General features: G+C 47.8%; 1 protein-coding gene across 2 annotated transcripts in view; it reads right to left on the reverse strand.

Annotated features, from left to right (window-relative positions):
- Positions 1-1,569: 1,569 nt before the first annotated feature.
- The window catches only part of LOC119441345 (uncharacterized), a 108,109-nt gene continuing 86,560 nt past the window's right edge, over positions 1,570-23,118 (reverse strand). For both annotated transcript variants that reach the window (XM_037705961.2, XM_049661180.1), the window contains exon 5: positions 1,570-1,759. In XM_037705961.2, coding sequence (XP_037561889.1) covers positions 1,578-1,759 — 182 coding nt within the window. In that variant the 3' untranslated portion in view covers positions 1,570-1,577. The remainder of the gene's footprint in view (positions 1,760-23,118) is intronic.

Here is a 23,118-nt window from a genome sequence, read left to right on the forward strand (position 1 = left end):
CAGGCTCATGCTCAAGCAAAAACTGTTTTACACAATGTTACTGATATACGCATTACGTTATCGCGAACACAGACACCTTGCTTCGTTGCGTTATACGCAGCTTTATGTTGTTCCACTGGATCCAGAGAGATCGACGACATGGGCGAGTGCATAAGTGGGACTCAGAAATTCAATTTGCTAAGCCCTCACAAGATCGAAAGCCAAACAAGCACTGGATTCGCCTGGCTGTCGCATCCACCAGGTGTTGTAGACTGCTAACAGGCTGCAATGACACTAACCCAAATTGCGAACACTATCAGGTGCAAGAAACACTTTTTAACATATTTTGCATTTGTACCGCGTGCGCGCAAGAACGACAGTCTGGTGTTCTCTTCGATCGCAAATGTCGCTAAGGGGCCCCTATCAGACGATTGCCACTATTGCCTTTCTACAAGCCACTGAAATAGACGCATGGCTTTAGAGATTCCAGAACGTTGTGGACTCAATATACGCACCTCCTCCCATATGGGCATCATGATTATTCAGCCCTTTTTCTCTATCACCCTTTTTCCCAATGTAAACTAGCAGTGCAGAGCAAACTATACCTCCGGCTGACCTCTCAGCCATCTTGTAAATATTTTTGTTCCCTCTCTCTTATGTTGCTTCAAGCAGAATGATGTGTAGGAAAATTCTTCTCCTCGTATTTATTTATACTCAAGAAACATTTTTCACAAACACAGCGCACATTGCGAAAATCGCGAGTAATTCTGTACCAATCGCCTTGGTTAAAGCAGTCCTACGCTTCGTCCTACAGCATTACTGTGAGAGCTGTTTTTTTGGGGGGTAACAGTTATAATGACACTCCAGGCGAATTGCGGCCGTCAGAATCGCCGTGATGTTCAGTACGAAGTCCAAGTGCGATACCATCGCCGTCGCACGCCGTATGTTGTAGGTGCAAGCAAATGCTTGCGAGGGTAAGGTGAGAAGAATGGTTGCTTGATCTTCTCGTGCTCGCCAAAGAGTACAGCGAGGAGCGTGCGTGCCGTCTTCGCACGTGCGCAACGGGGGGGGGGGGGGATGAAGCGGGGAGATATGCGTGACTAGGAGGGGGAAGGGGACAGGTTACTTTGCATCTCCTCTTCTACTCCAGCTGAAGCGGCTGAGTGCGGCACGCACGTCCTACCTTGGAGGAAATCTGCGATGGCTTAAAAGGCTAGTTACCAGAGATAGCTGATGGCTTCGTGTGCGCTGTGTTCTCGCGCTCCTAGTTCGCGTTGAAGCGAGAGGCCGCGCGGAGGGGAATTCACTCGCCTTTGCTGCCGCTTTTCATCACGAACGCGTTCTCACAGTGAGTGTCCGCGCTGATCGAGTAAGATGTGTTTTCACATGCGTGTGCGCGCGTGACGACGAGCTTGTTAATTTAGTTGATAATAGTGTTTAAAGCTCTTTATACAACTGTTAAAACGACAAGGCTTACTTCATATAGCTGTTTAATAAATTGCTGTCGCAATCAATGATTCGCCTGCAGTGCGAACTACGACTGCCTACCATATGTAGGAGTGCAGAATTAGGTTGAACAGTTTGAAACAGAACACGGTTTAATTCATATTTATCATGCCGAAGTTATCATTCCTTAGTTCTTCACATTGCGTTCGATTATAGAGCACCTGTGTTGCAGGCGAGCAGAAAAAGTCGAAGATGAAGTCGCAGCAAGTATGGAACGATGTGTTTCTCTCGAAGTAGCTGTCTCGAACCCACAGTTCACAGGCCTTGTAGGTATCTGGAAAAAAAACATAATGAGAGAATCAAACAGGAATTCATTTATTCCCATAATTTGCCCCTAGCTGTATTTCAGCAAAAGCAAAACATGACCATTCATTGCTTCAGTATGATATCCAATTTCTGGTACTCTGTAGTGCAACCTATTACATGGTTGAAACCGAGCTGCGTGTAGGATGCCAAGCTTTCGTAGGCACGTAAAGATGTTAGTGTGTCAATTTTATTTGCAAGGGGTACAAGGTTCCGTTAGTTTCGATAAGCAATCACTCCCTCCAATCTATATCTCTTATTTTTACCTACCTGTCCTAAAATATTTTCTTCTTATCTCTTACTTTACTTTGGCCCACCGAATTCTTGGTCAATCCCCCAGAGTGGGCATGTGCCAATAATATTAAGGATCTGCATCAACACTCCTTTAATGCAGGGGCGCTATAATGTAAAATGATGTCAAACTGTTTTGATTCCAATTTCTGCAATCAACCTCCACATTTGGTCAAAACATTTCCGGGCCGCGTATTTCTATTTGCGCCCCCGTACAGCGCTCGACCGCAGGCAACACGCTGCGCCGCTCGTGCGTACCGCGTTTCTAGGTGGTTGCTTTCGCCGAGGGCGCTCGCACGCAATCATATGGTTCGCATGCTTGCAAACCTTGCAAGTGCAGCTGCATTCGACTGCCTAGCGTGTGTGAATTTGTTTTGTCATGTATGTATATATGTAACACAACTAATTGTCGCATATAACTACTAATATTTTTATGCAATAAAGAAAAAAAAAGTGGCTGTATGGCTGAGTCGTTAGAGCGCTCGCTTCTGGATAATGCGTACGCGGGTTCGATTCCCGCCCTGGCTCGATCTTTTTTTTTTTTCTCTTTTTTTTATTCTATCACGCTCCTTTTGTTTTCCTCTGTTTGCCAGCGCGGTCGTTTGAACCCCGGCGCCACGGCGGAAGCCGTGGTGCCGGGCGCCGACGCGAAGCGGCGGTCGTTGGGGTGTTGCGGAGCGCAGCGTAGCAACACCCCAAATAAAAAAAATACTGCTCCAGTCAGGTAGACTGCTCACTCCCTGATAGTGAGATTATATTTGGATCATCAAAACAGTGATGCGTTTATTTAGGAATACCACCGATCCCCTAACAGCAGGCTAGTCAGCCCCAACCCAGCGTGTTCTCCGTCAACGCCTCCTCCGTTCCAACGGCGGCGGCTAGAAACATGGTACGCGCGAGCGTCGCAGCGCGGCGCCAGCGGTCGAGCGCTGTACGGGGGCTGAAATAGAAATACGCTTCCGGGCCACTCCCAACTTCACCTGTCTGTCACGCGACGTCACGAAAACCGCGATAGCTCCCCATGTGATATAACGCGTACATACTGACTATGCATGAGATAACCGCACATAAGAAAAATATTCATTCCTGATTCAACGCCTATTCACCATTAGCCCTCTAGTATTGGTACAATGCTTTCTGGCTACGCCCACTTCGCCTGTCTGTCACCCGACCACACAAAACCGCGAAAACTCACCACGTCAAAGTGACATGTACGCGACAAAAATGCAATATTATGCCGAACAAAACTGAAATTTTTTCTGAATAGCCATAGACTGCCCCGTTCCGAAAGGAATAGAAGATGGCTGCCCGCCGATCGCTCAGGCCCTCGCTACTCGCACCTGCCGGTGAGCATGTGTTTATTTGCGCATAATAAACCTTTTTGCGTGGCAGTAAAATGGTATCTAACCCTTTCGGCATGCATACGACATCGCTCTGCCAACTCTTCCTTGCTGAGGATCCGTTTTAGCGGCATTCTTATCATTTCGTTGAATGCCACCGCGATTTTCGACCAGCCACCGCAAGCTGAGTAAGGCGAAGCACACCAATCGGAGAAGCCGGCACCACCCTCTTCATGCGGTTATCTATTTTCACTGTGCTGGCTCGGCCCCATCGAAACCCTCTCCACTAGAGCGTGCTCCTCACCTCTTGTCAGTCAATTAGATAAGAAAAACCGCTGAGTGTGTAGTCAATGTTATTGGTTTTGACAGCGGACAAAGGCGACCTCCTATAAAGGAGGAACGTGTTTGATTGGTTTGTTCAGACAATGCTGCGGGTCACCGCCCGATGCTTGCGTCGCTGGTTACGTAAATTTGACGTCGGAGTTAGGAATCATTTTACGTCACAGTGCCCCAGCTCTCAGGCACCCGTTCCTGCATTGAACGTCGGCGTACCTCGGCGTAACTGCGCGAGCACCCTTGTGCCACTGCTCACGCGTACGTCGTCTTCTTCAACAGCTGGCTCCAATGTCGCTCATCATGCAAGCATTCTCATACTGCCCCTCCCTCTGCGAAGGCCCTGAGTGATCTGCAAGTCTACGTACAGCTCGGTCCACTCTTAGAGGGAACACGCGAGCGCGTGGCCTGCGGCCCGCACGGCGCTAGCTGGCGGCGAGATTTGTAAACGCGGCGCATGCACATGGAGTCGTAAGGGCGGTGCGTGCCCCGCTTCGTCCGCTACTTCTCCGCCCCTGCGCTCGACAAGCGCTGGAGAGCGCATCCGTTTTTCCGCGGTGGGATTTATCTAGCCGCCACTCTGCTTGATGCTCATCGGGTGATCAGCAAGCAGAAAAAAAAGAAAGTTTTGTTTGTCGCTGCAGTCTCTCGCGAGTTTTAACTAGACTGGGTTCTTGTTCGTTAAAGGAATGTCCGCAGAAACTCCATAATTAGGATATTTGTCATATCGATTGGGCATGCAGTTTTATGAAAATGATTCTGTTACACCCACACGTTCCCGCAATGACGTAAGGTGTGCATAGAACGACTCATGAAATTAAACGTGGAGGAGAAAATTTGTTGATTATATTTTTGCGACAGAGGGTATATGGAGACAGAACTAGTCACACGACTTTAAAAGGATGCAAATCTGGTAGTGTGTTGGCACAAGTCCAAACGCAAAAAAAAAACGCACATGTGTGCAAGGGAAATAGGACCAAGCGCTGCTCACAGCTGAGAAAATTTACCCGAATAATGGTTGTGGAGCAACCCGTAACTGTGGAATTCTGCAAAAGTGATAACGAAGCCTGTCACTTCCGCAACCTTGGGTCAATGCAAACCGATAAGCTAGTCGTATGTTTCTCAGGTACTGCTCGCAGCAACTGGCCACTTTTTATAAGAGAGAAAACAATTGAAGCCAGATGCAGCAAGCATACCAAGTTTGCCCATCCAACCATATAATGTCCGCCTATTCAACAAGCGGGAGGCAGGGTTGGTATCAGCAGTATCATTGCTTCACAGTGCGAAAAAAAAATAAATCTGGATGGGCCAGCGCTTGCTAGCGCTGGGGCGGAGAAGTAGCAGACGACGCAGGGCACGCACCACCCGAATGAATGCGCATGCTCCATGTTTTGAAATCTCGCCAGCAGTTAGCGCTCCGCGGACCGCTGGCCACGCGCTCGCGTGTTCCCTCTAAGAGGGGACCGAGCTGTACATACATGTCTATCTCAAATTATTTGCCTCGACACATCGCGAACGGAAAACACATATAGAGCTGCGTTCAAATTACGCAATAGGTAGTGTCGCAACTGTCGGAGATTTAAACGCGAAAGCCCCACATGTCGCAGAAAATCCGGTGTCGGCGTCGGCTCATTGTCCGTGATCGAAAATTTCCATATATATTTAGATATATGCTATATGACATGCGGGATATGCGGGTTATATTGTCATACCGTTCTATCCCTAACGTTCTTCATACGAAGTTGCTCAAACACCGACAGCGCGTGCCTTTTATGTTAAATCTTCTCATACTTAAATATTAAAAATTCGAAAGACTAAGAGAAACCTTTAAAGGTTTCATTTTTTTCTGGAGTGGCTGTGCAGTACCTCCAGAATCGGTCCAAACAAGAGGCCGCGTTTCTACCAGGAAGCTCGCGTTCGTGCATACCTTTCGCCACCAGTGTTTCCCGATAAACATTACGGTTACATAAGCTGCAGTTGCCGAGAAGCGTGAGAAGCAGTGAGGGATATTTGAATGATATCGCGTTCCACTCTTAAAGGCGGAACTTAAACGTCTTCTGAGTTCTTTTTTAGTTAGCAGTATCTTTTCGATGATCCAGAGGCCGTGGCTAGAGGGGTGAATGTTCCGGGTTTGGCTCCAATAGATTTAGTTCCCCTTTTATTTTCGATATTTTCGATATCGTCTTATGGGAAAAGCATATTGGACCACCGGTTCCTATCTCACGTGGTACTGTGCAAGTTGTGTTATTTACGACAATTTGTTGTCCTACGGAAATTTAATGTAAAAGCTTAGCTTACTATAACTATTAGCTTTACCTATAATAGCATAAGCGCTGATACAATTGCTGCTGAAATAGCTACAGCTTCTAAATATTGTCATGAAGTTAGCAATCGAGGCCTTGGCCAAACGGTGTTTTTTTTATTCCAGTCATGCTGCCAGGTATGTATGAATCAAGTCAATCATTATAGTGGAAACCGAATATGAAGTTAACGCCTACGACACAGCTCCGCATACCACGTGTAAAGGTGTGATTCGGAGAGTTGACCTCAGAGACAATCAGGCCACGATAACGAAGAACATTGTGCATGACTTTAACCCACTGGCATTGGCAGCCAAACGTATTAAATCGACTGGCTCGGTCATTGTTTTGTTTGATGAGCTCAATGTACCCAATTATGTCAGATATGGGTCGACCCTTGTGAGGTGTTACCTGTATAGGAAGGAGTTTGATGTCTGCTATGCTTGCGGGAAGATTGGACATAGATCAGATGTATGTCCAACACCGGACGTGGTTCAGTGCAGAGGATGTGGCACTCAAAACCCGGAGGACAATCACACGTGTGTGCCTAACTGCAAATTCTGTGGAGGGGACCACCCAACTGGAGACAAGACCTGCCAAGAGCGGTACCAAATTCCATACGTGGTGCGAATTCGACGACGTGAACGCAACAGATCTGCTTCGAGGGCGACATCAGCTGAGCGGAAATGGGATGCCCAAACGGGCGCCAAGGAGCGCTCACGCTCAAAAAGCCCCACACGGTCAAGACGCCGCTCGCCGTCGAAGGGCAGAAGCCGCTCCAGATCACGTGAAGTGCAGGTGCGCTTTGAAGGAGGAAAGCAGAAGCCTGGCGACAAGACGATATCTGGAACAGCCTGGGCCGACAAAGTGAAAGGTACTGTGAGGGCTGCAGAGAGCGGTGCGGGGCAGCAGGTCGGAGATAATGATGCCAGGATAGAACAGCTGAGAAAGGCAAATGAAGAACTTACTAAGCAGGTTGTAGAACTTCGCAAGAACTCGCAGTCTAGCTCCACAAAAGTAGCAATAGCCAAACCGGTGAATAATGACAACAGTCAGGAAGAAGAAAATTCACCAGCTCCAAAGAAGCGGGCAATAAGCCCGCTTCTTTGGAGCTTCTGCTTTGGAAGAGATTAAGGAGGCGATTAAACAACTTAGAGATGCCACAGATAGAACTACCTTCAAAGTTGATAAATTATGGAAATGGAGAGTGACGACAGAAAAGAGGCTTTCAAAAGTAGAAGCGCAAGGCGAGGACGATGAATACCTACCCTCAGAAGCAGAGAGCGTCAGATCGCTCCCTGGTGCGTCGGGGAGTTATACGAAGCGTACTCTAGCGGGTAGCAGTAAGGCGGTTTCTATAAGCAATGGCTAGCAGGGGGAGCTTTACCGTGTGGCAATGGAATTGCCGAGGATTTCATCATAAAAAAGCACCTCTCATGCAGTTGAGAAAAACATCTCCAGATAAACCAAAAATAATTATGCTGCAGGAAACCTTGGCGGATGAGATCAGCCTATCCGGATACAAAGCGACATGCAGGGGCAAAGAGCCGGGTAGGGGGCTAGCCACGCTCGTAGATAAGAAAATACCATTCATAGAACATGATTTGCGCCTTGGACTAAACAAATTAGAATACTTACTTGTGGAAATCATTTTGAAAAGGAATAGAGGCAAACCGCAAAGCCTCTTTTGTCTCAATGTTTACAGCAGCCCTAGCGACATGAAACAAAGTTTCAGGGCACTTCTTAATAAGACTATGGCTGTTGCTAAGCACGCTCCACTCATTATTGGAGGGGATTTCAACGCCCCACATCAAACCTGGGGATATCGCTGGAATACTAAGAAAGGGGATGGACTCTGGCATCTAGCTACAGATCTTAATCTCTCCCTCATCACTGACCCAGCTTATCCCACTAGGTGTGGTACTTCTACGTGCAGGGACTCCACCCCAGACCTTACTTTTGTATCAAATTTAGCGAACGCTGGCTGGAATAATTCCAATATTGATCTGGGTAGTGACCATTGCATATTACAAATAGTATTGGAGACACCCAGTAATGAGATAAAGCACTTTAACTACATTGACTGGGATCTTTTTCGGAAAGCAAGGAAAAGCAGAGCTTAGACAGAGACAGGACAAAAGAAAACAGTCCAAACTTGGACCACTCAGCTCAGGGAAGATGTAAAGGCGGCAACGAAGGCTATTACTACTGAGGAGGATATCGAAATCATGGACAGTAGGCTGGCACACTTGATTGAAGCCAAACAATCTATGTTAAAAAGATGGAAAACGCAACGGCTGAACAGGAGACTCAGGAAGCGTATAGCATTGTTGAATAGGGAGATTGAGGAACACGCCAGATATTTACAGCAACAACAATGGGATGAGCTTTGTAATACCATAGATGGTCGAATTAAACGAGGTGGAAATTGGAACTTACTTAGACATTTGCTTCATGAGAACGACACGAAATCTAATAGGAGAACAGCAGTAGCACGACTCGTCCATCGTGAGAGTCAGGACACAACGGACGAGGCCATTCTTGATCGGCTCGCAGCTAAGTATTTACCACTTAAGGATAGCAATGAGAGTACAGACCAGCCTGAATATACATGGGAAGACTGTGAGCTTATGGATCAAGAGTTCACAGAAAGCGAAGTTCGCGCAGCCCTGTACGACCTCAACAGTAGATCCGCTGCTGGTCCAGATGGCATTTCTAATAGGCTTTTGAAAAATCTGGACGATGATTCTATAAGGTATTTAACTGAGTATTTTAATGAACTCTGGAAAAACGGTGATTATCCGAAGGAATGGCGAATTGCTAACACAATTCTTATTCCCAAACCAGGCAAGCAACTCAATCTAGATAACCTAAGGCCCATATCGTTAACATCATGTCTGGGCAAAACCATGGAGCATGTCATACTTAATAGACTAAGTATGTAGAGAACAGAAATGTTCTTCCGCATAACCTGATCGGTTTCCGTCCTGGACTTTCGACTCAAGATGCAATGCTTTTTATCAAACATCACCTTATTCTTGCTAGCCCGCTACATACGAGAGCTCTACTAGGCCTAGATGTAGAAAAAGCCTTTGATCGCATCAAACACAAGGCCATATTGGATATCCTCTCGGAGATGTGATTGGGTAAGCGATTGCACAATATAGTCAAAGCCTTTCTCGGTTGCCGTTCTGCTTGTCTCAGGTTAGGCGAACTCCAATCGACAACCCTGGAACTTGGGAATCGTGGGACACCACAAGGGTCTGTCCTATCTCCCATGTTATTTAATTTGGCAATGTCAAAAGTGGATCGAGGTCTCGCGCAGATTGAAGGTATCCATTTTGCAATATATGCAGATGATGTAACAATCTGGAGTGCTGAAGGTAATATGGGACAAACAGAGACCAAACTACAGGAAAGCATTTATGTGGTGGAAACCATACTTGAGGGTATGGGACTGAACTGCTCTGCTAAAAAATCAGAACTATTGGTACTGCGGAGCAGTAAGCGTGGGCGCAAGCCGAAAGAATATATCCCAGAGGAAGAACCCCGCATTGACATATACGCCAAGAATGGAGAGCCAATCAGGCAGGTGGAGACTATTAGGGTGCTAGGCCTCCTCCTGGAAGCGAATGGATCTAATCGCAGGATGATACAACATATCTCTAAGAAGTCTGAAGAAGTCATTAGACTTCTGCGTAGAATTACAAATAAGCATAATGGGCTAGGAGAAGACAGTGCCATAAGATTGGCACATGCATTCGCATTTTGCCACTTCTCGTACGTGGCAGGCATGCTACAATGGACACAGGCTGATAAGAACAAGCTAAACGCTTTAATCAGACGACTTATAAAGGCTACACTAGGACTTCCCATCAGCACTGCCAATGATAGATTATTGCGCCTAGGGCTGCATAACACACTAGAAGAGATAGCTGAGGCTCAACAGGTGGCCCACCAAGAGAGACTAATGAGGACACGACCTGGAAGGGCGCTACTTGAAGAAATTGGCGTAGAAAGTAACAACCAAACCAACAAAGGAGAATTATTAACAGAATTGCAAGCGGGACTACGAGAAAAAATTAAGACCACCCCGTTCCCTAGGAACATGCACCCGAAACATAACCTCGAGAGACGGAAGGCAAGAGCCAAGGCACTCCTTCAAGACATAGATCAACATAAGCAGCAGGCGGTATTCGTTGACGCTGCCTGGGTTAAAAATAAGGATGCATATACCTCCGTTGTTGTAGACACTCAAGGTAACATACGGGATGCCATCACCGTCTATACAAAGGACCCAACAGTAGCAGAACAAGTAGCCATCGCCTTAGCCATCCGGGAAAATCGGTGGACACATATTTACAGTGACTCTAGAACAGCCATACGCAACTTTACTAACGGATATGTGACACGGATAGCAACCAAGTTACTAGACAAGGTCAACAGTGAGAGGATCGAAATTCGCTGGTTTCCTGCACATCTGGGGGTGGTGGACGGAACTCGGAGAAGCCTCAATGAGGTGGCAAATGAAGCAGCACGAGGACTTTCTAGCCGTGCTCTTCAAGACCGAGCAGCTTACACTTCACATGGGGAACACAGGGATCGATTATTAACATATAACGAAATCACGAAACATTATTATTTAAGCAGACGGGAATACCCATTGCCACACGGTAAACTTTGCAGAGCCCAAGCGGTCACATTACGTTTGCTACAGACAAGGACATACCCAAGTCCATATTTTATTAACAGGATCTATCCGGAGAGGGAAATTCAAACCAATTGTAATAAGTGCAATGACATCATTACTCTTGACCAGATGCTTTGGCAGTGCCCTGCGGTCTTCGCAGACTGTGACAAGGAACAAGAATGGTGGCGGCAAATGCTACGAAGTGAATCACTCTCTGACCAATTACGGGCAGTCCAGAAGGCCCGCGATGTGGCTGAAGGGCTCGGCCTGACAGTCCCAACGTGGGAGCGGCCCGCGTCAACCCAGGGTTGACCTTCAGGACTCAATAAAGTTCTCCATACCATACCATAGGCTGACAGTCGGGGAGCGCGCGTTCCACTACACACTTCGTCGTTCTCGTTGTAGCGGCCGGCGGCCGCAGGTGCCAGCCTATCTCGCGTCATTTCTCCCCTTTCAAAAGCGACGTCCCGGTCGGCTGGGTAAAATAAAGTGCATAAGGTGGCAGGACAACTCTAATGGCAAATGTGGTCACAAAAGCTAAGGATAACCACAACACTGCGTAGGACGGCGAAGGGTTTGAAAGGTGCACTTCACTCGCGGGTGTAGTACGGCTTCATCCGTACTACGTGTACAACTTCGGGGCGGGGACGTCGTCGGCTCAAGCGAGGATCAACGCTTTGGGGCAGGATCTCGTAATTCACATCGCTAAGCCGGCGCACAACCTCGTATGGTCCGAAGTATCGTCACAACAATTTCTCCGAGAGCCCACGGTGACGGACAGGTGTCTACACCCACACGTGGTCGCCGGGGTTGTACTGGACATTCCGTAGGCTCTGGTTGTAACGACGGGCGTCGGTACTCTGCTGGCTGCGGATGCGGTTCCGAGCAAGCTGGCGAGCTTCCTCTGCTTTCTGGATAAATTCATCAGCGCCCTCGCTTGTCGTGGTGCCGTCGCCTACTGGAAGCATGGCGTCTAAAGGTGTTGTGACGCGACGTCCATAGACAAGTTCCAATGGGGTGAACTGGGTGGTCTTCTGCAGAGCTGTTTTATAGGCAAATGTCACGTTTCGCAAAATGTCGTCCCATGTCTTGTGCTCTACATCAACATACATCGAGAGCATATTGGCCAGTGTTCTGTTAAGGCGCTCTGTCAATCCGTTAGTTTGGGGGTGATAAGCCGTGGTTTGCCGATGGTTGCAGTGCGTCAACGTGGCCGCTTCTTGTATTAAATGAACAGTAAATGCTGCACTGCGATCAGTAATGAGGACTGCGGGTGCACCATGGCGCAATACAATGTTGAGGACGAAAAACTTGGCGACTTCAGCAGCGGTTGCCCGGGGTACAGCTTTGGTCTCAGCATAACGGGTTAGGTAGTCGGTTACGAGGATTATCCATTTGTTTTCCGAAGATGACGTAGAGAACGGACCTAGGATATCCATGCCCACTTGTTGGAACGGCGCTGGAGGTGGGTCCAGAGGTTGGAGCGGACCGGCAGGATTGACGGGTGGTACTTTACGCCTCTGGCAGTCACGACAGGTTTTCACATATCGCTGAACAGACGAAAGTAGCCGTGGCCAGTAATATCGCTGGCGTATGCGCGCTAGTGTTCTGGTGAAGCCTAAGTGTCCGGCACAGGGGTCGTCATGACATGCCTGCAAAACTTCTTGGCGCAATGCCGTAGGGACGACGAGAAGGAACGTTTCCTGACTGTTTTCAAAGTTTTTCTTGTAAAGTAAATTGCTCCGCAGGCAGTACGATGTCAGTCCCCGTGACAGCGGGCGTGGAACATTAACGTGAGCTCCTTGAAAATACTGGATAGCAGCAAGCAAGTCTGTGTCCGCACGTTGTAGGTCAGCCATTCGCACCCTGTCAATGACACCAAGAAACGGTAAATCTTGCTCCAAATCTGGTGATGTTAGTGGAATCGGAGCACGTGACAGGCAGTCAGCGTCGCTGTGCTTTCGTCCACATCGGTAGACGACAGTTATGTCATACTCCTGTAGGCGGAGACTCCAACGAGCGAGGCGGCCTGAGGGATCCCTGAGATTGGCCATCCAACAAAGTGAATGGTGGTCGCTGACCGCTCGAAATAGCCGGCCATACATGTAGGGTGGAAACTTACTGATGGCCCGAACGACTGCTAAACACTCCTTTTCAGTGGTCGAGTAGTTAGCCTCTGCCTTGAGACTACGGCTCGCATAAGCGATTACACGTTCCGTACCGTCTTGCCACTGAACAACAAAGGCTCCGAGAGCAATGTTGCTGGCGTCCATGCGGATTTCAGTTTCAGCACCATCGTAAAAGTTCGCGAGCACCGGAGCTATTTGCAGTCGTTTGCGTAACTCTGTGAACGCCTATTCTTGTTTTTCCGTCCAAAAAAGCGCACTTCGTGGCGTTTCAATTTCGTCAAAGGCTCAGCGATTTTTGATAAACCTTCAACGAAACGAATGTAGTAGGCGCAGAGTCCGAAAAACCTCTGAACAGCCTTCTTATCTGTAGGACGAGGGAACTCAGTAACGGCAGCCAACTTCTCAGGATCTGGCCGAACGCCCTGGGGGCTGACCACGTGTCCCAGAAACTTGAGTTCCTGAAAACCAATGTGCATTTTTCAGGCTTGATAATGAGGTTTGCCTTGCCGATAGCATCAAGAACGCTCTTCAGGTGTGCCAGGTGTTCATCGAACATGCTTGAAAACACAACGACGTCCTCCAGGTAGACAAGGCACGTCTGTCAATCAGTTCAGTGAGTACAGTGCCCATCATTCGCTGGAATGTGGCGGGAGCGGAACACAGGCCGAATCGGAGCACTTTAAATTCATATAGCCCGTTGCAGTTTTCTCGTGCTCGTCGACTTCGATCTGCCAGTACCGTGACTTAAGATCTAACGAGGTAAAGAACTGGGCATAACGTAGACGGTCCAAGGCATCGTCAATCCTTGGCAGGGGGTAAACATCGCGCTTGGTGACTTTGTTAAGCCGCCTGTAGTCGACACAGAAGCGTAGTGTATTGTCCTTCTTTTTTACCAGAACGACGGGGGACGGCCAAGGGCTTGTCGAAGGTTGAATCACGCCATCGTTGAGCATTTCTATAACCTGGCGTTTAATCGCCTCCCTTTCCATTGGCGACACACGCGATATGGAGGCTGACGAACTGGGCGCGCCGATTCCTCTGTGAAAATATGGTGTTTCGAAACGGAGGTGAGCTGAACTTTAGATTCTGTAGAGAAGCAGCTAGAGAATTCGCTCACGAGTCGTTACTTCTGTTGTTTCGACAAACCGGCATTAATATGAATGCAGCTGCTAAGCGTGGTAGCATCTGTCACGTCCGGTGAAGTCACCTCTAAAGTGCCGATGTCATGGAAGTCTGCCATTTCGTTGAGGAAGGCGACAGCCGTGCCTTGAGGGACGTGCTGAAACTCGTTGCTGAAGTTCGTCAGAAGAACTAGCGATCGTTTGCTCTGCAACTGAACAAGGCCTCGAGCAATGCAGATATACCGTTCGAGCAGCAACGGAATGTTTGCCTCGGCAATGCCCTCATTGTCTTCGAACGCGTCGCAGGTTAGAAGGGCTAATACGCTACTCCTCGGCTGTAACGTAACATCGTCGTCGATGATGCGCAAGGCGTTGTCATGACTGTCGTACTTGCTGCTTGTTATGGCATGCGCCGTCGAAAACGTTACCCGTGACTTATGGAAATGAATGACGGCTCCATTAGCCTGCAGGAAGTCCATTCCAAGGATCAACTCTCTCGAACAACTCGGCAGGATAATGTAATCTCCGACGTACGAAAAGCCGCCAATATTCACTCGTATACCGTACACCTCCCCACGGGATTTAAGAGGTGTCCTCCGGCAGTACGGACCTGCGACCAGCCCACTTACTGTAAACTTTTTTCAGTTTAGCGGCAAGTTCTCGGCTCATAACAGAGGTGTCCGCGCCAGTGTCGACTAAACCTGTGACTTCTTCGTCGTCTATGCTAACTGGTATTTCCGATGTTACGACGTGCCTTGGATTACCTGAGTGCGTTTGAACGTCGGTCTGTTGTCGTCGCTGTCGTCACTTGCGTCGTAATGGAGGATATTCGGTACACTCGGCGTCAGCGGCCTCACCTCCGGAGGTCGCTGAACTCAATTTTCCCGGTTCGCATGGCTGGGCGAACGGCACCTAGGGGCGTCTCGACGGAAGGCAGGACTTGGCAACCGGTATCGTGACGGAGCCGGTGACGAAGAGCGAGTCTCATGCCTTGGCTGTTCGAAGAAATTGGGACGACTCGCCAGGAAGCTCTCGATCTCCACCGGACGCTCACCAGGTCGTGGACGCGGCGCATTCGGAGAGAACCCACAGAGACCCACGCGTCAGTAGGGACACGTTCTGTAGATGTGGCCAGCCTCGCCATAATGAAAACCGAGTGGACGGTGGTCAGGAGCGCGCCAGACATCACTTTTTCTTGACCTGGACTCGCTGATAAACGGCGTATTACGACGGCTGAACCCGACTTCTGTCTGTTCCGTGGTGCGCACATCGTTTGAGGTATTGTACAGGGATGGACGTCGTACGGCTACCACATCCTAACTTGCTGCTGTGTCTGTGGTGCCCCGAAGCGTTCAGGAACTTGGATGGCTTGCCTGATCTCGTATCGCACCATATCCGCCACAAAAAGTCGCGCGACCGGAGGCTCAATCACCTGTATTTTTGGAGTTCTTCTCTTATGACCCCTCTTATTAACTCTCTCAGGTCGCTGACGTCGCTTCCCAGTGTCACGTTAGGGATGCCCCTCGAAATTGCAGTCACGCTTCCATTGTACTGCCCGGCGCGCTGTTGTAGTGCCCCTTTCATTGCAGTGGCTTCAGTGAGAAAGGCCGCAAGTGTAGTCGGTGGGTTGCGGATAAGGCCGGCAAAGATTTCCTGATTTACGCCTCGCATTAGGTGTCGAACTTTTTTGTCTTCGGGCGTTGAAGCGTCTGCACGTCTGAAGAGCCGAGCCACATCTTCAATATACGTCATGACGCTCTCATTAGGGGCTTGAATTCTTGCGTGCATCGCCAACTCCGCTCTCTCCCTTCTGTCGGCGCTGGTGTGGGCGGCAACTAACTGCCGACGAAATTCGTCCCACGATGTCAGTGTCGCCTCGTGGCTCGAACCACGTCTTTGCGGAATCGCCGAGAGTGAAGTATACCTTACGCAGCTTGCGCTCTTGGGACCAATCGTTGAATTCGGCTACCCTTTCGAAGTGGTCAAACCAGTCTTCGACGTCTTCAAGAGCACGTACCTCCGTGGAACACATTGGGTGTTTGCGGCTGATGTAAACGGATCTGCGTTGGCGTGGCAAGCGCAGCAGTAGAAGGTTGGTGCATCATCCTGATAGGATCAGGTAGCAGACCGTGCTGTCGCTGGAGCCCCTGAAGACGACGGCTGGTACGGACGTGTACCGGGGTGAGCTCTGTCGGACTACACAGTGGCGACGAGTCAGGAGTACGCCGCGTCTTGGGCGATCGTATCATTTACCCAGCAACTCCACCAGAAAATGTCACGAAGTTAGCAATCGAGGTCTTGGCAAAACGGTGTTCTTTTTAATCTATGCTGACACACGGGGAGCGCGCGTTCCACTACACACTTCGTCGTTCTCGTTGCAGCGGCCGGTGGCCGCAGGTGCCAGCCTATCTCGCGTCAATATATTTTTCCTCCAATGCCAACTCCAAAATAGGTGTAGATGACTGGTTCAATTTCCAGCAAAATGCCTTAACAGTTTCATGAATTTAGTTTGCTCACGAGGCGATACAAGTCTGAGTTAATGTTTCACGACACGATAAACAACTGAATTCGTGGCACGTTTTTACCCGCCGTAAACTCTTTTTTAGGTGCTGATAATTCATTCAAGTGATTGTGCACTAAACAACCATATTTTTCGCTGCCAATAAAGTGCATGTGCTATTCATCTTGCATATGCGGGGCATCTGCTTCTGCGTCTGCAGTAGATGGCCGCCATCTACTTTGGGCGTGCCCTGGGAAAAAGACAATTCGCGAAAGGACACAAAGGCGTGAAATTGAACAGTGATCAAATTGAAGATTATTAAAGATGGATTACCGACAACGCATTTCATAAGTCACAGTTCCAGTATCTCTATGAAACGGGTCTACATGCTTATATTTAGCTCCATTACGATGTTATGCCACATGGAAACCCAAGCGAAAAAAAAAACACCTTGCCATTTCATTAGCCAAGGCCTGCATGAACCGAAAGCTGTATACAACTGTTGGTGCTTTACGTAGGTACCACTTACGTCAGATCCCACCCTGCATCTCTGTGGACCGAGAAAGTCCTTTGCTTGCTAGGGAAGGACTTGACTCACAACACTGAATTCGCATTTATTGCTAATGTGGGCAGTTTTGCAATCAGCACGAAAGTTAGTTGGACGTAAATTTGGACCCAATTTTCAGTGCCTGAGCCTGTTTTGTAATGCTCAGGTAAGTATGAGCTGATGCCCGAGTAACATTATAAATAACCGCGCAGCTCTCTGTTCACTTTATTGACAATGCATGCAATTTAATTTGTCGACTTTTTCATTATGCAGTGTTGCTGATACATTATTGCACCAACAGAAGAACAAATTGTATTTGAGGATGCCGTTATTGTCTGCTGGGTAACTCCTTGTAACATAAATTAAAGCAATTAGTGTAGCTTGCACTGGAGGCGCAATGCTAAAGAGACAGCGGAGCTCATGGGCACCTAGCTAGTCCTGGCTTTTGAGCGAGACTAAGCACTACCAAGTCATCGCCAGCATTTTCCGGAATTTATTCATTATGAATCGATTATCGATTAGCTATTGATTGGCTATGGATGACTGACTAAGCTTAAGTAGTCCCAACCACGCTTAGCCACGCTCAGCCTCGCTAGTTCACAGGAGTATGTGCCATTGCGCTTGGACCCTTTCCGCACTACCGCCAGGATCGGCCCTCATTTTTTCGACGCATCAATGACTTGCGGCCGGCCTAAACAGCTCCGTTATTAAAAATTGCGGGAGCGTTGCCTGTTTGAGCCACCCACAATCAGAATTGAGGACCTTTAAGCGTCGCCTTTATGAGTGGAATGCGATAGTATTCAAAGATCCCTATCTGCTTATTGGGCTTTTTTCTCGTTTAATCAAATTACAATCCGACGCTATCATGTCTGTAGTTTGTAGTTAAGTCGTACTTTACGAATGTTCTGACGAATTTTACTTTGAGAAATGCATTTTTTTTCACTAAACCCCTGCCCAACGCGGAGGGCCCGTGGTGGGGGTGGTTAGGGATGAATTGCTCGGCCACGGCTGCCACGGATGCCGATGCTTACGCCGACGGCGGCGCCGACACCAACGCCAGATTTTCTGCGACACGGGGCCCTTAACGCAAAAAGGCGCTTAACGCTGTCGCGTTAAAAATCAGTACTCCATCCCCTATCGAGGAAATGGGGTGTGAGCGAAGCTTGTCATGTGTTTCTTTGGATTTCCTCCGAACGAATTGCACTGAAGAGTGCCACGTTGTGCTCGAACCATAACCAGTCACACGCACTGCAGCTGGCTCTGAAGTTCCGGCTGAGAAAATCGCGTTTAACGTGGCCGTCGCACCGGGGAAGTTGGCGCTAGCGTTGCCGAGGCGTGCACCGCCGTTGTCGGGTTCCTGGAGCGCAAGACGACGCTGACGTTTGGCCTCAACATCGGGCTCCTGCAACTCGGGGTCAGCGGCTCTTTGCCGACGTTTCGCCTGGGCTTCGGAAGCCCTCACGCTAGAATTGGCACATCGACAACGAGCCCCTTCCCGAGCGCGTTCATTCTAGATGGATTTCCATAAAATTCCTTCAAAATTAAATCTGTCCGGTAAATGAGACAATGAATGGCTCATACCCTCTTAATCAATGGTTCATACCCCCATAAACGCGGCCTCCCCATTACGACGACAGAAGAGAAGTGAAATTATATGCTGGAATCATTAGCGGCAACGCAGCCAGCCGTGGAAGCAGACAACGACGACGAACGCTGGAGCAGTAGCACGAGCGCGTGCCGAGAACAAGCGCGAACCCAGCGGCGCCAACGAGCCAATGCTGATGATAGTAGCCTTTTGCGTACAGATGCCACCAAAATATGTACCTTATAACAGGCTTTATTGCGGTATCGTATCTCATTCCTTGAATTAGTAAAAAAATTGGAGGACGCTTAAGCTTCACCTTTAAGAGTAGAACGCGATAGCTTTATCGGGACCCGTTCGCATCGCATCGTTTGCATACGGCAAGTAGCCTTCATTCACTGCAACACTGAACGTGGGAAAGCCAGGTTACAAACACCAAGCCTACACCGATCCCCTTAAAGTCGGCTTCACTTTTAAAATGAAATGCATTGCTGGAAAGGTATTTTTCCAGGGGCAATACAAGTGGTCTTATATTAAAATGTGAAGGCCCTAGCACCTGTTTTTATAACTTTAATAATTCTTTGCTATTGCCCCGACGCGCGCAGGTCTGGTAGACATGCTGGAAAAAGGACTTGTGTTTGAGTTTCCTCGTAGCAGAAATAGGTTTTCTCGTACATTCAAATAACAATCCGACGCCGATTGGTAAACAATCCGACGGCGAATCCGACGTCGGATGGTAAAGTTTTCTGACGGATTTCACTCCGAGAAATTCAATTTTTGTTCACCGAAACCTTGTACCACATGCAGGGCCTGCATGGTGGATGTGGTTGGATGATTTCACATACACTTGTACAACAAAGTGAGATGTAAATAACACCTTGAAATGGAGCGTAATGGACATACAAAAACGCCTGCTGCTAAGCCTTCTAAACAGCGCAAGAGACTGCTTAGAAAAGTTGTCCTAAAGGAAGCCACAGTATATCATTTGTATCGTTTACCTTGCATTGGTGAGAACTACTACATACTGTGCAGAATAACCCTTCAGTTATAGCAAGTTACACATTGCCTTATAGCTCACCGCACGGTCTTCTAACAATGGGTAATGAATCGCTTAGTTGGGATGCGCTTGTCGATACTGTAAGGTTAAGGATAAACACAATAATCGGTATAGTAAATGGCCATAGACACGTACTTCCTCAACAGGCAGATAGTTTGACGGAGAAAGCCTGTATACTACCAATTATTTTGTACTGTTTTACTTTTATAAGTCAAGATGACAAAACAAAATGAACAAAAAAAAATATTGTTGCACAAAGGCAAGCAATATGTCTAATCGCGAATGCACCATGGTACAAATACACTAACCCGTACATTCACTGCTTCTCACATCCTCAAAAGCATCGAGCTGTCTATTGAGCATGTACAAAACCGCAGTTCTAAGTAATAATGACAGACTGTTGCTCTTCTTCAACCTAAACTGTTTCATACTCACTTGAGATACCCGACATTCTGTCCAACGGTGCCAATCTTTTTGTCGCACTACATGTCGCCAACGGTGTACATCATATGTTTTACCTATTTTTACCATATGTTTACCTCCTCAATATTCCTAATGCAAATAGCATTTCTGTTGAACAAATCCCAAAGGGCATGCTGATTAACCACATTTACATGTTTTAAAATGTTTAGGAATTATTTCTGTGCTCTGTTCTAGCTTATCAGTGCAGTAAATGTTTATTTATTTTTTTATTTATTTACACAAATGCTTGCATTACTGGCCTTCTGATAGTAGCATTGTGTTTTTGACCGATGAAAGTAAATCAGCTTGAGTGAATTTTCAATAAGGATTGTCGTAAACAATCGTTCATATTGCTGTTCTCTCTTTTTTTTTTGCACAGTGCTTCTGTCCCAATTACGTGTGACCTACGGGCGCGGGGAGTTTCTGAAACTACAGAAAGCAGCTTCTTTCCCGGCGTCCGCTCATTGGGGATGTTAGAACAGTACCACAAAAAAAAAACTCGTATTGTAATACGCCCAGACGTCATGGCGCAGTGCAGCACGCAAGACAGCTGCTGCTATGCACCAGGAACAGTGCCCTGGCAGATACCAGGCATGTCACAACACTTTCTGAAGCGGTGCTCTCGGCGTCGCTCCTTAATGCTGCGTGAGGCGAGGCACTCGTGAGCACCCAATAAAAGGGTTAGTTGGATTTACCGTGACATGTACTACCCATTCTGGTATGCAGACTGCTCCTCAGCAGGAACGCAAAGGTGTAAGCGCGCGACGCTCATGTATGCAGCGGAAGCCAGAACGTGGCCATGGCTCCAGCGTAGCCGATTTACCAGGGCATGGCGGTACGTGCAATTGGCTTTCTAGGTTTTGCAGCCAAACGCACTCATCATCTCTGGAGACCTGCTAATCATCCACGCGTGAGCAGTGCACGCGCATCAATACTATGTCAGTCCGATATCGCACTGTCACGGTCGCTGTATAATTCCTATTGCAATAAAACCACATTCAACTAGATCTACGAGAATGCCTCTAATTTAGAAAGAACTTGGATATTAGGTTAATAACAACCAAAAATGCACTCTAAGCACCACTAGTATTTATAAAAAGTTATCCATAAAATTACGAAACATATAGAAAGTCCTACGGAAGTGCTACTCAATAATATCCAGCATTCATCGCCTTAAAACTGTGTTGCCTTGTGTAGCAATGGTCACTTAACACTAAGTATGTAGTGCACGCAAAAGTGAAGCCTCAGTGTATCGTCAAAGTAACAACCTGTTCGTGCCCAAGCTGTAAGCCCTGCAACCACCTTCAACTAACCTAAACTACTAGAAGTGCATATGTGCACAAAATTAATTCTAGTTTTACCTGCACTAGCACAATTCGCAGTTACTGAATGACAACCGATGGATCTGTGTAACAGGACAGCCAATGAATGTTAGCTTATGCGGATACAGTATGAACATTTTAGCGTCATGCATCTTTTAGGGCGCAGCTGTTAGGCGTCCGCTCCTGAGCAGAACGTCGGCATCCCTCGTAAGCGAGCGAACGAGCATTGCGAAGTATGAAAGGGCAAACGCGTAGCGCAGCGGGGGATGAAAGACGGCGATAGCGAAAAGAGCGCGAGGAGGAAAACGGAGGATGGTACGTCGAAAGCGCGGGAAGAAAAGCACCGTGCCGCGCAAGACGGGCTCCGCGGCGACGATTGCTACGAGATGGTGCCAGAGTAGTGCATGTCATCTGTTCATCGATGACGCCACCGATACCATATATGGATACAAAGCGCTGCATAAGTGGAGGTCTGTCTGCGGCGACGGCTGTGAATCGCACACATGCGTCACCCACGCGCTGCCTCTCTCGATCGCCCAATTAGCGAGGCAGTTGCGCCACACTTCGCTCTGTTTGCAACGTGCCGCACGAGAGAGATTGTTCGCGCCAGCCAATGAAAAGAACTTGTATAGAGTGGCACTCAAATTTCGCATTAGGGAGTATCGTAATCATCGGTGAACTTTTTTAGATCAGAGATGATCATATCATCTTCCCCAAATACAATTTTTCCACACCATTCTGTATGAATAAAATAATTTATAACCATGCTGCGTCGAATTTGAACTTCGTTTCTCCATATATTGTGTCAGTTTGCATGTGGCTGATCTCTCCTTCTATCGGCTTTCGGTAAGAGATGTATTTCTACTCATACATTTCATTTCCCATTTGCACTTTTTAATCACAACGAGACAGCGCTTGACAGAACTCAATTTTTTTACCCTTTCATAAAAAAATGTTTGCTAGCTTATGAACTGTCCAAAGCCTACCTTAATCACTTCCAGTTTTCTGGTAAACCTAACCCCCCAGATTGACCAAAGCTGCCTCAACCTCAAGTTGACCTTTTTTTGTCACCCCAGCTTTTTAGAATATGCTATCCTGATAATGAGAAGGAAATTTACAGAAGAATAAAATTGAGTTCGAGTGCATACGGCAGGCATTCCCAAATCCTGACTGGGAGCTTACCACTGTCGTTGAGAAGTGTATAATCATTGCATTCCACTGGTGCTATGAGGCATATGAGGCAAAAACTTTGAGGTTAACAAAGAAGCTCGAGGACAAGTTAAAGACCGCACAAAGAGCGATGGAACTAGACATGTTAGGCATAACGTCAAGATACAGGGAGAGAGAGAGGTGTGGATCAGAGAGCAAACGGGGATAGCCGATATCCTGATATACATTAAGAGAAAAAATAAAGCTGGGCAGGTCATGTAATGCGTAGGATAGATAACCTGTGGACCATTACAGTTACAGAATGGATCCCAAGAGATGGGAAGCGCAATCGAGGAAGGCAGAAAACTAGGTGGGGTGATGAGGTTAGGAAATTTGCAGGTGCAAGTTGGAATCAGCTAGCGCGAGACAGGGGTTATTGGAGTTCGCAGAGCGAGGCGTTCGTCCTGCAGTGGACATAAATATAGGCTGATGATGATGATGATGGTG

Source organism: Dermacentor silvarum, chromosome 2, assembly GCF_013339745.2.
Source record: "Dermacentor silvarum isolate Dsil-2018 chromosome 2, BIME_Dsil_1.4, whole genome shotgun sequence".
Taxonomy (NCBI): Eukaryota; Metazoa; Arthropoda; class Arachnida; order Ixodida; family Ixodidae; genus Dermacentor; species Dermacentor silvarum.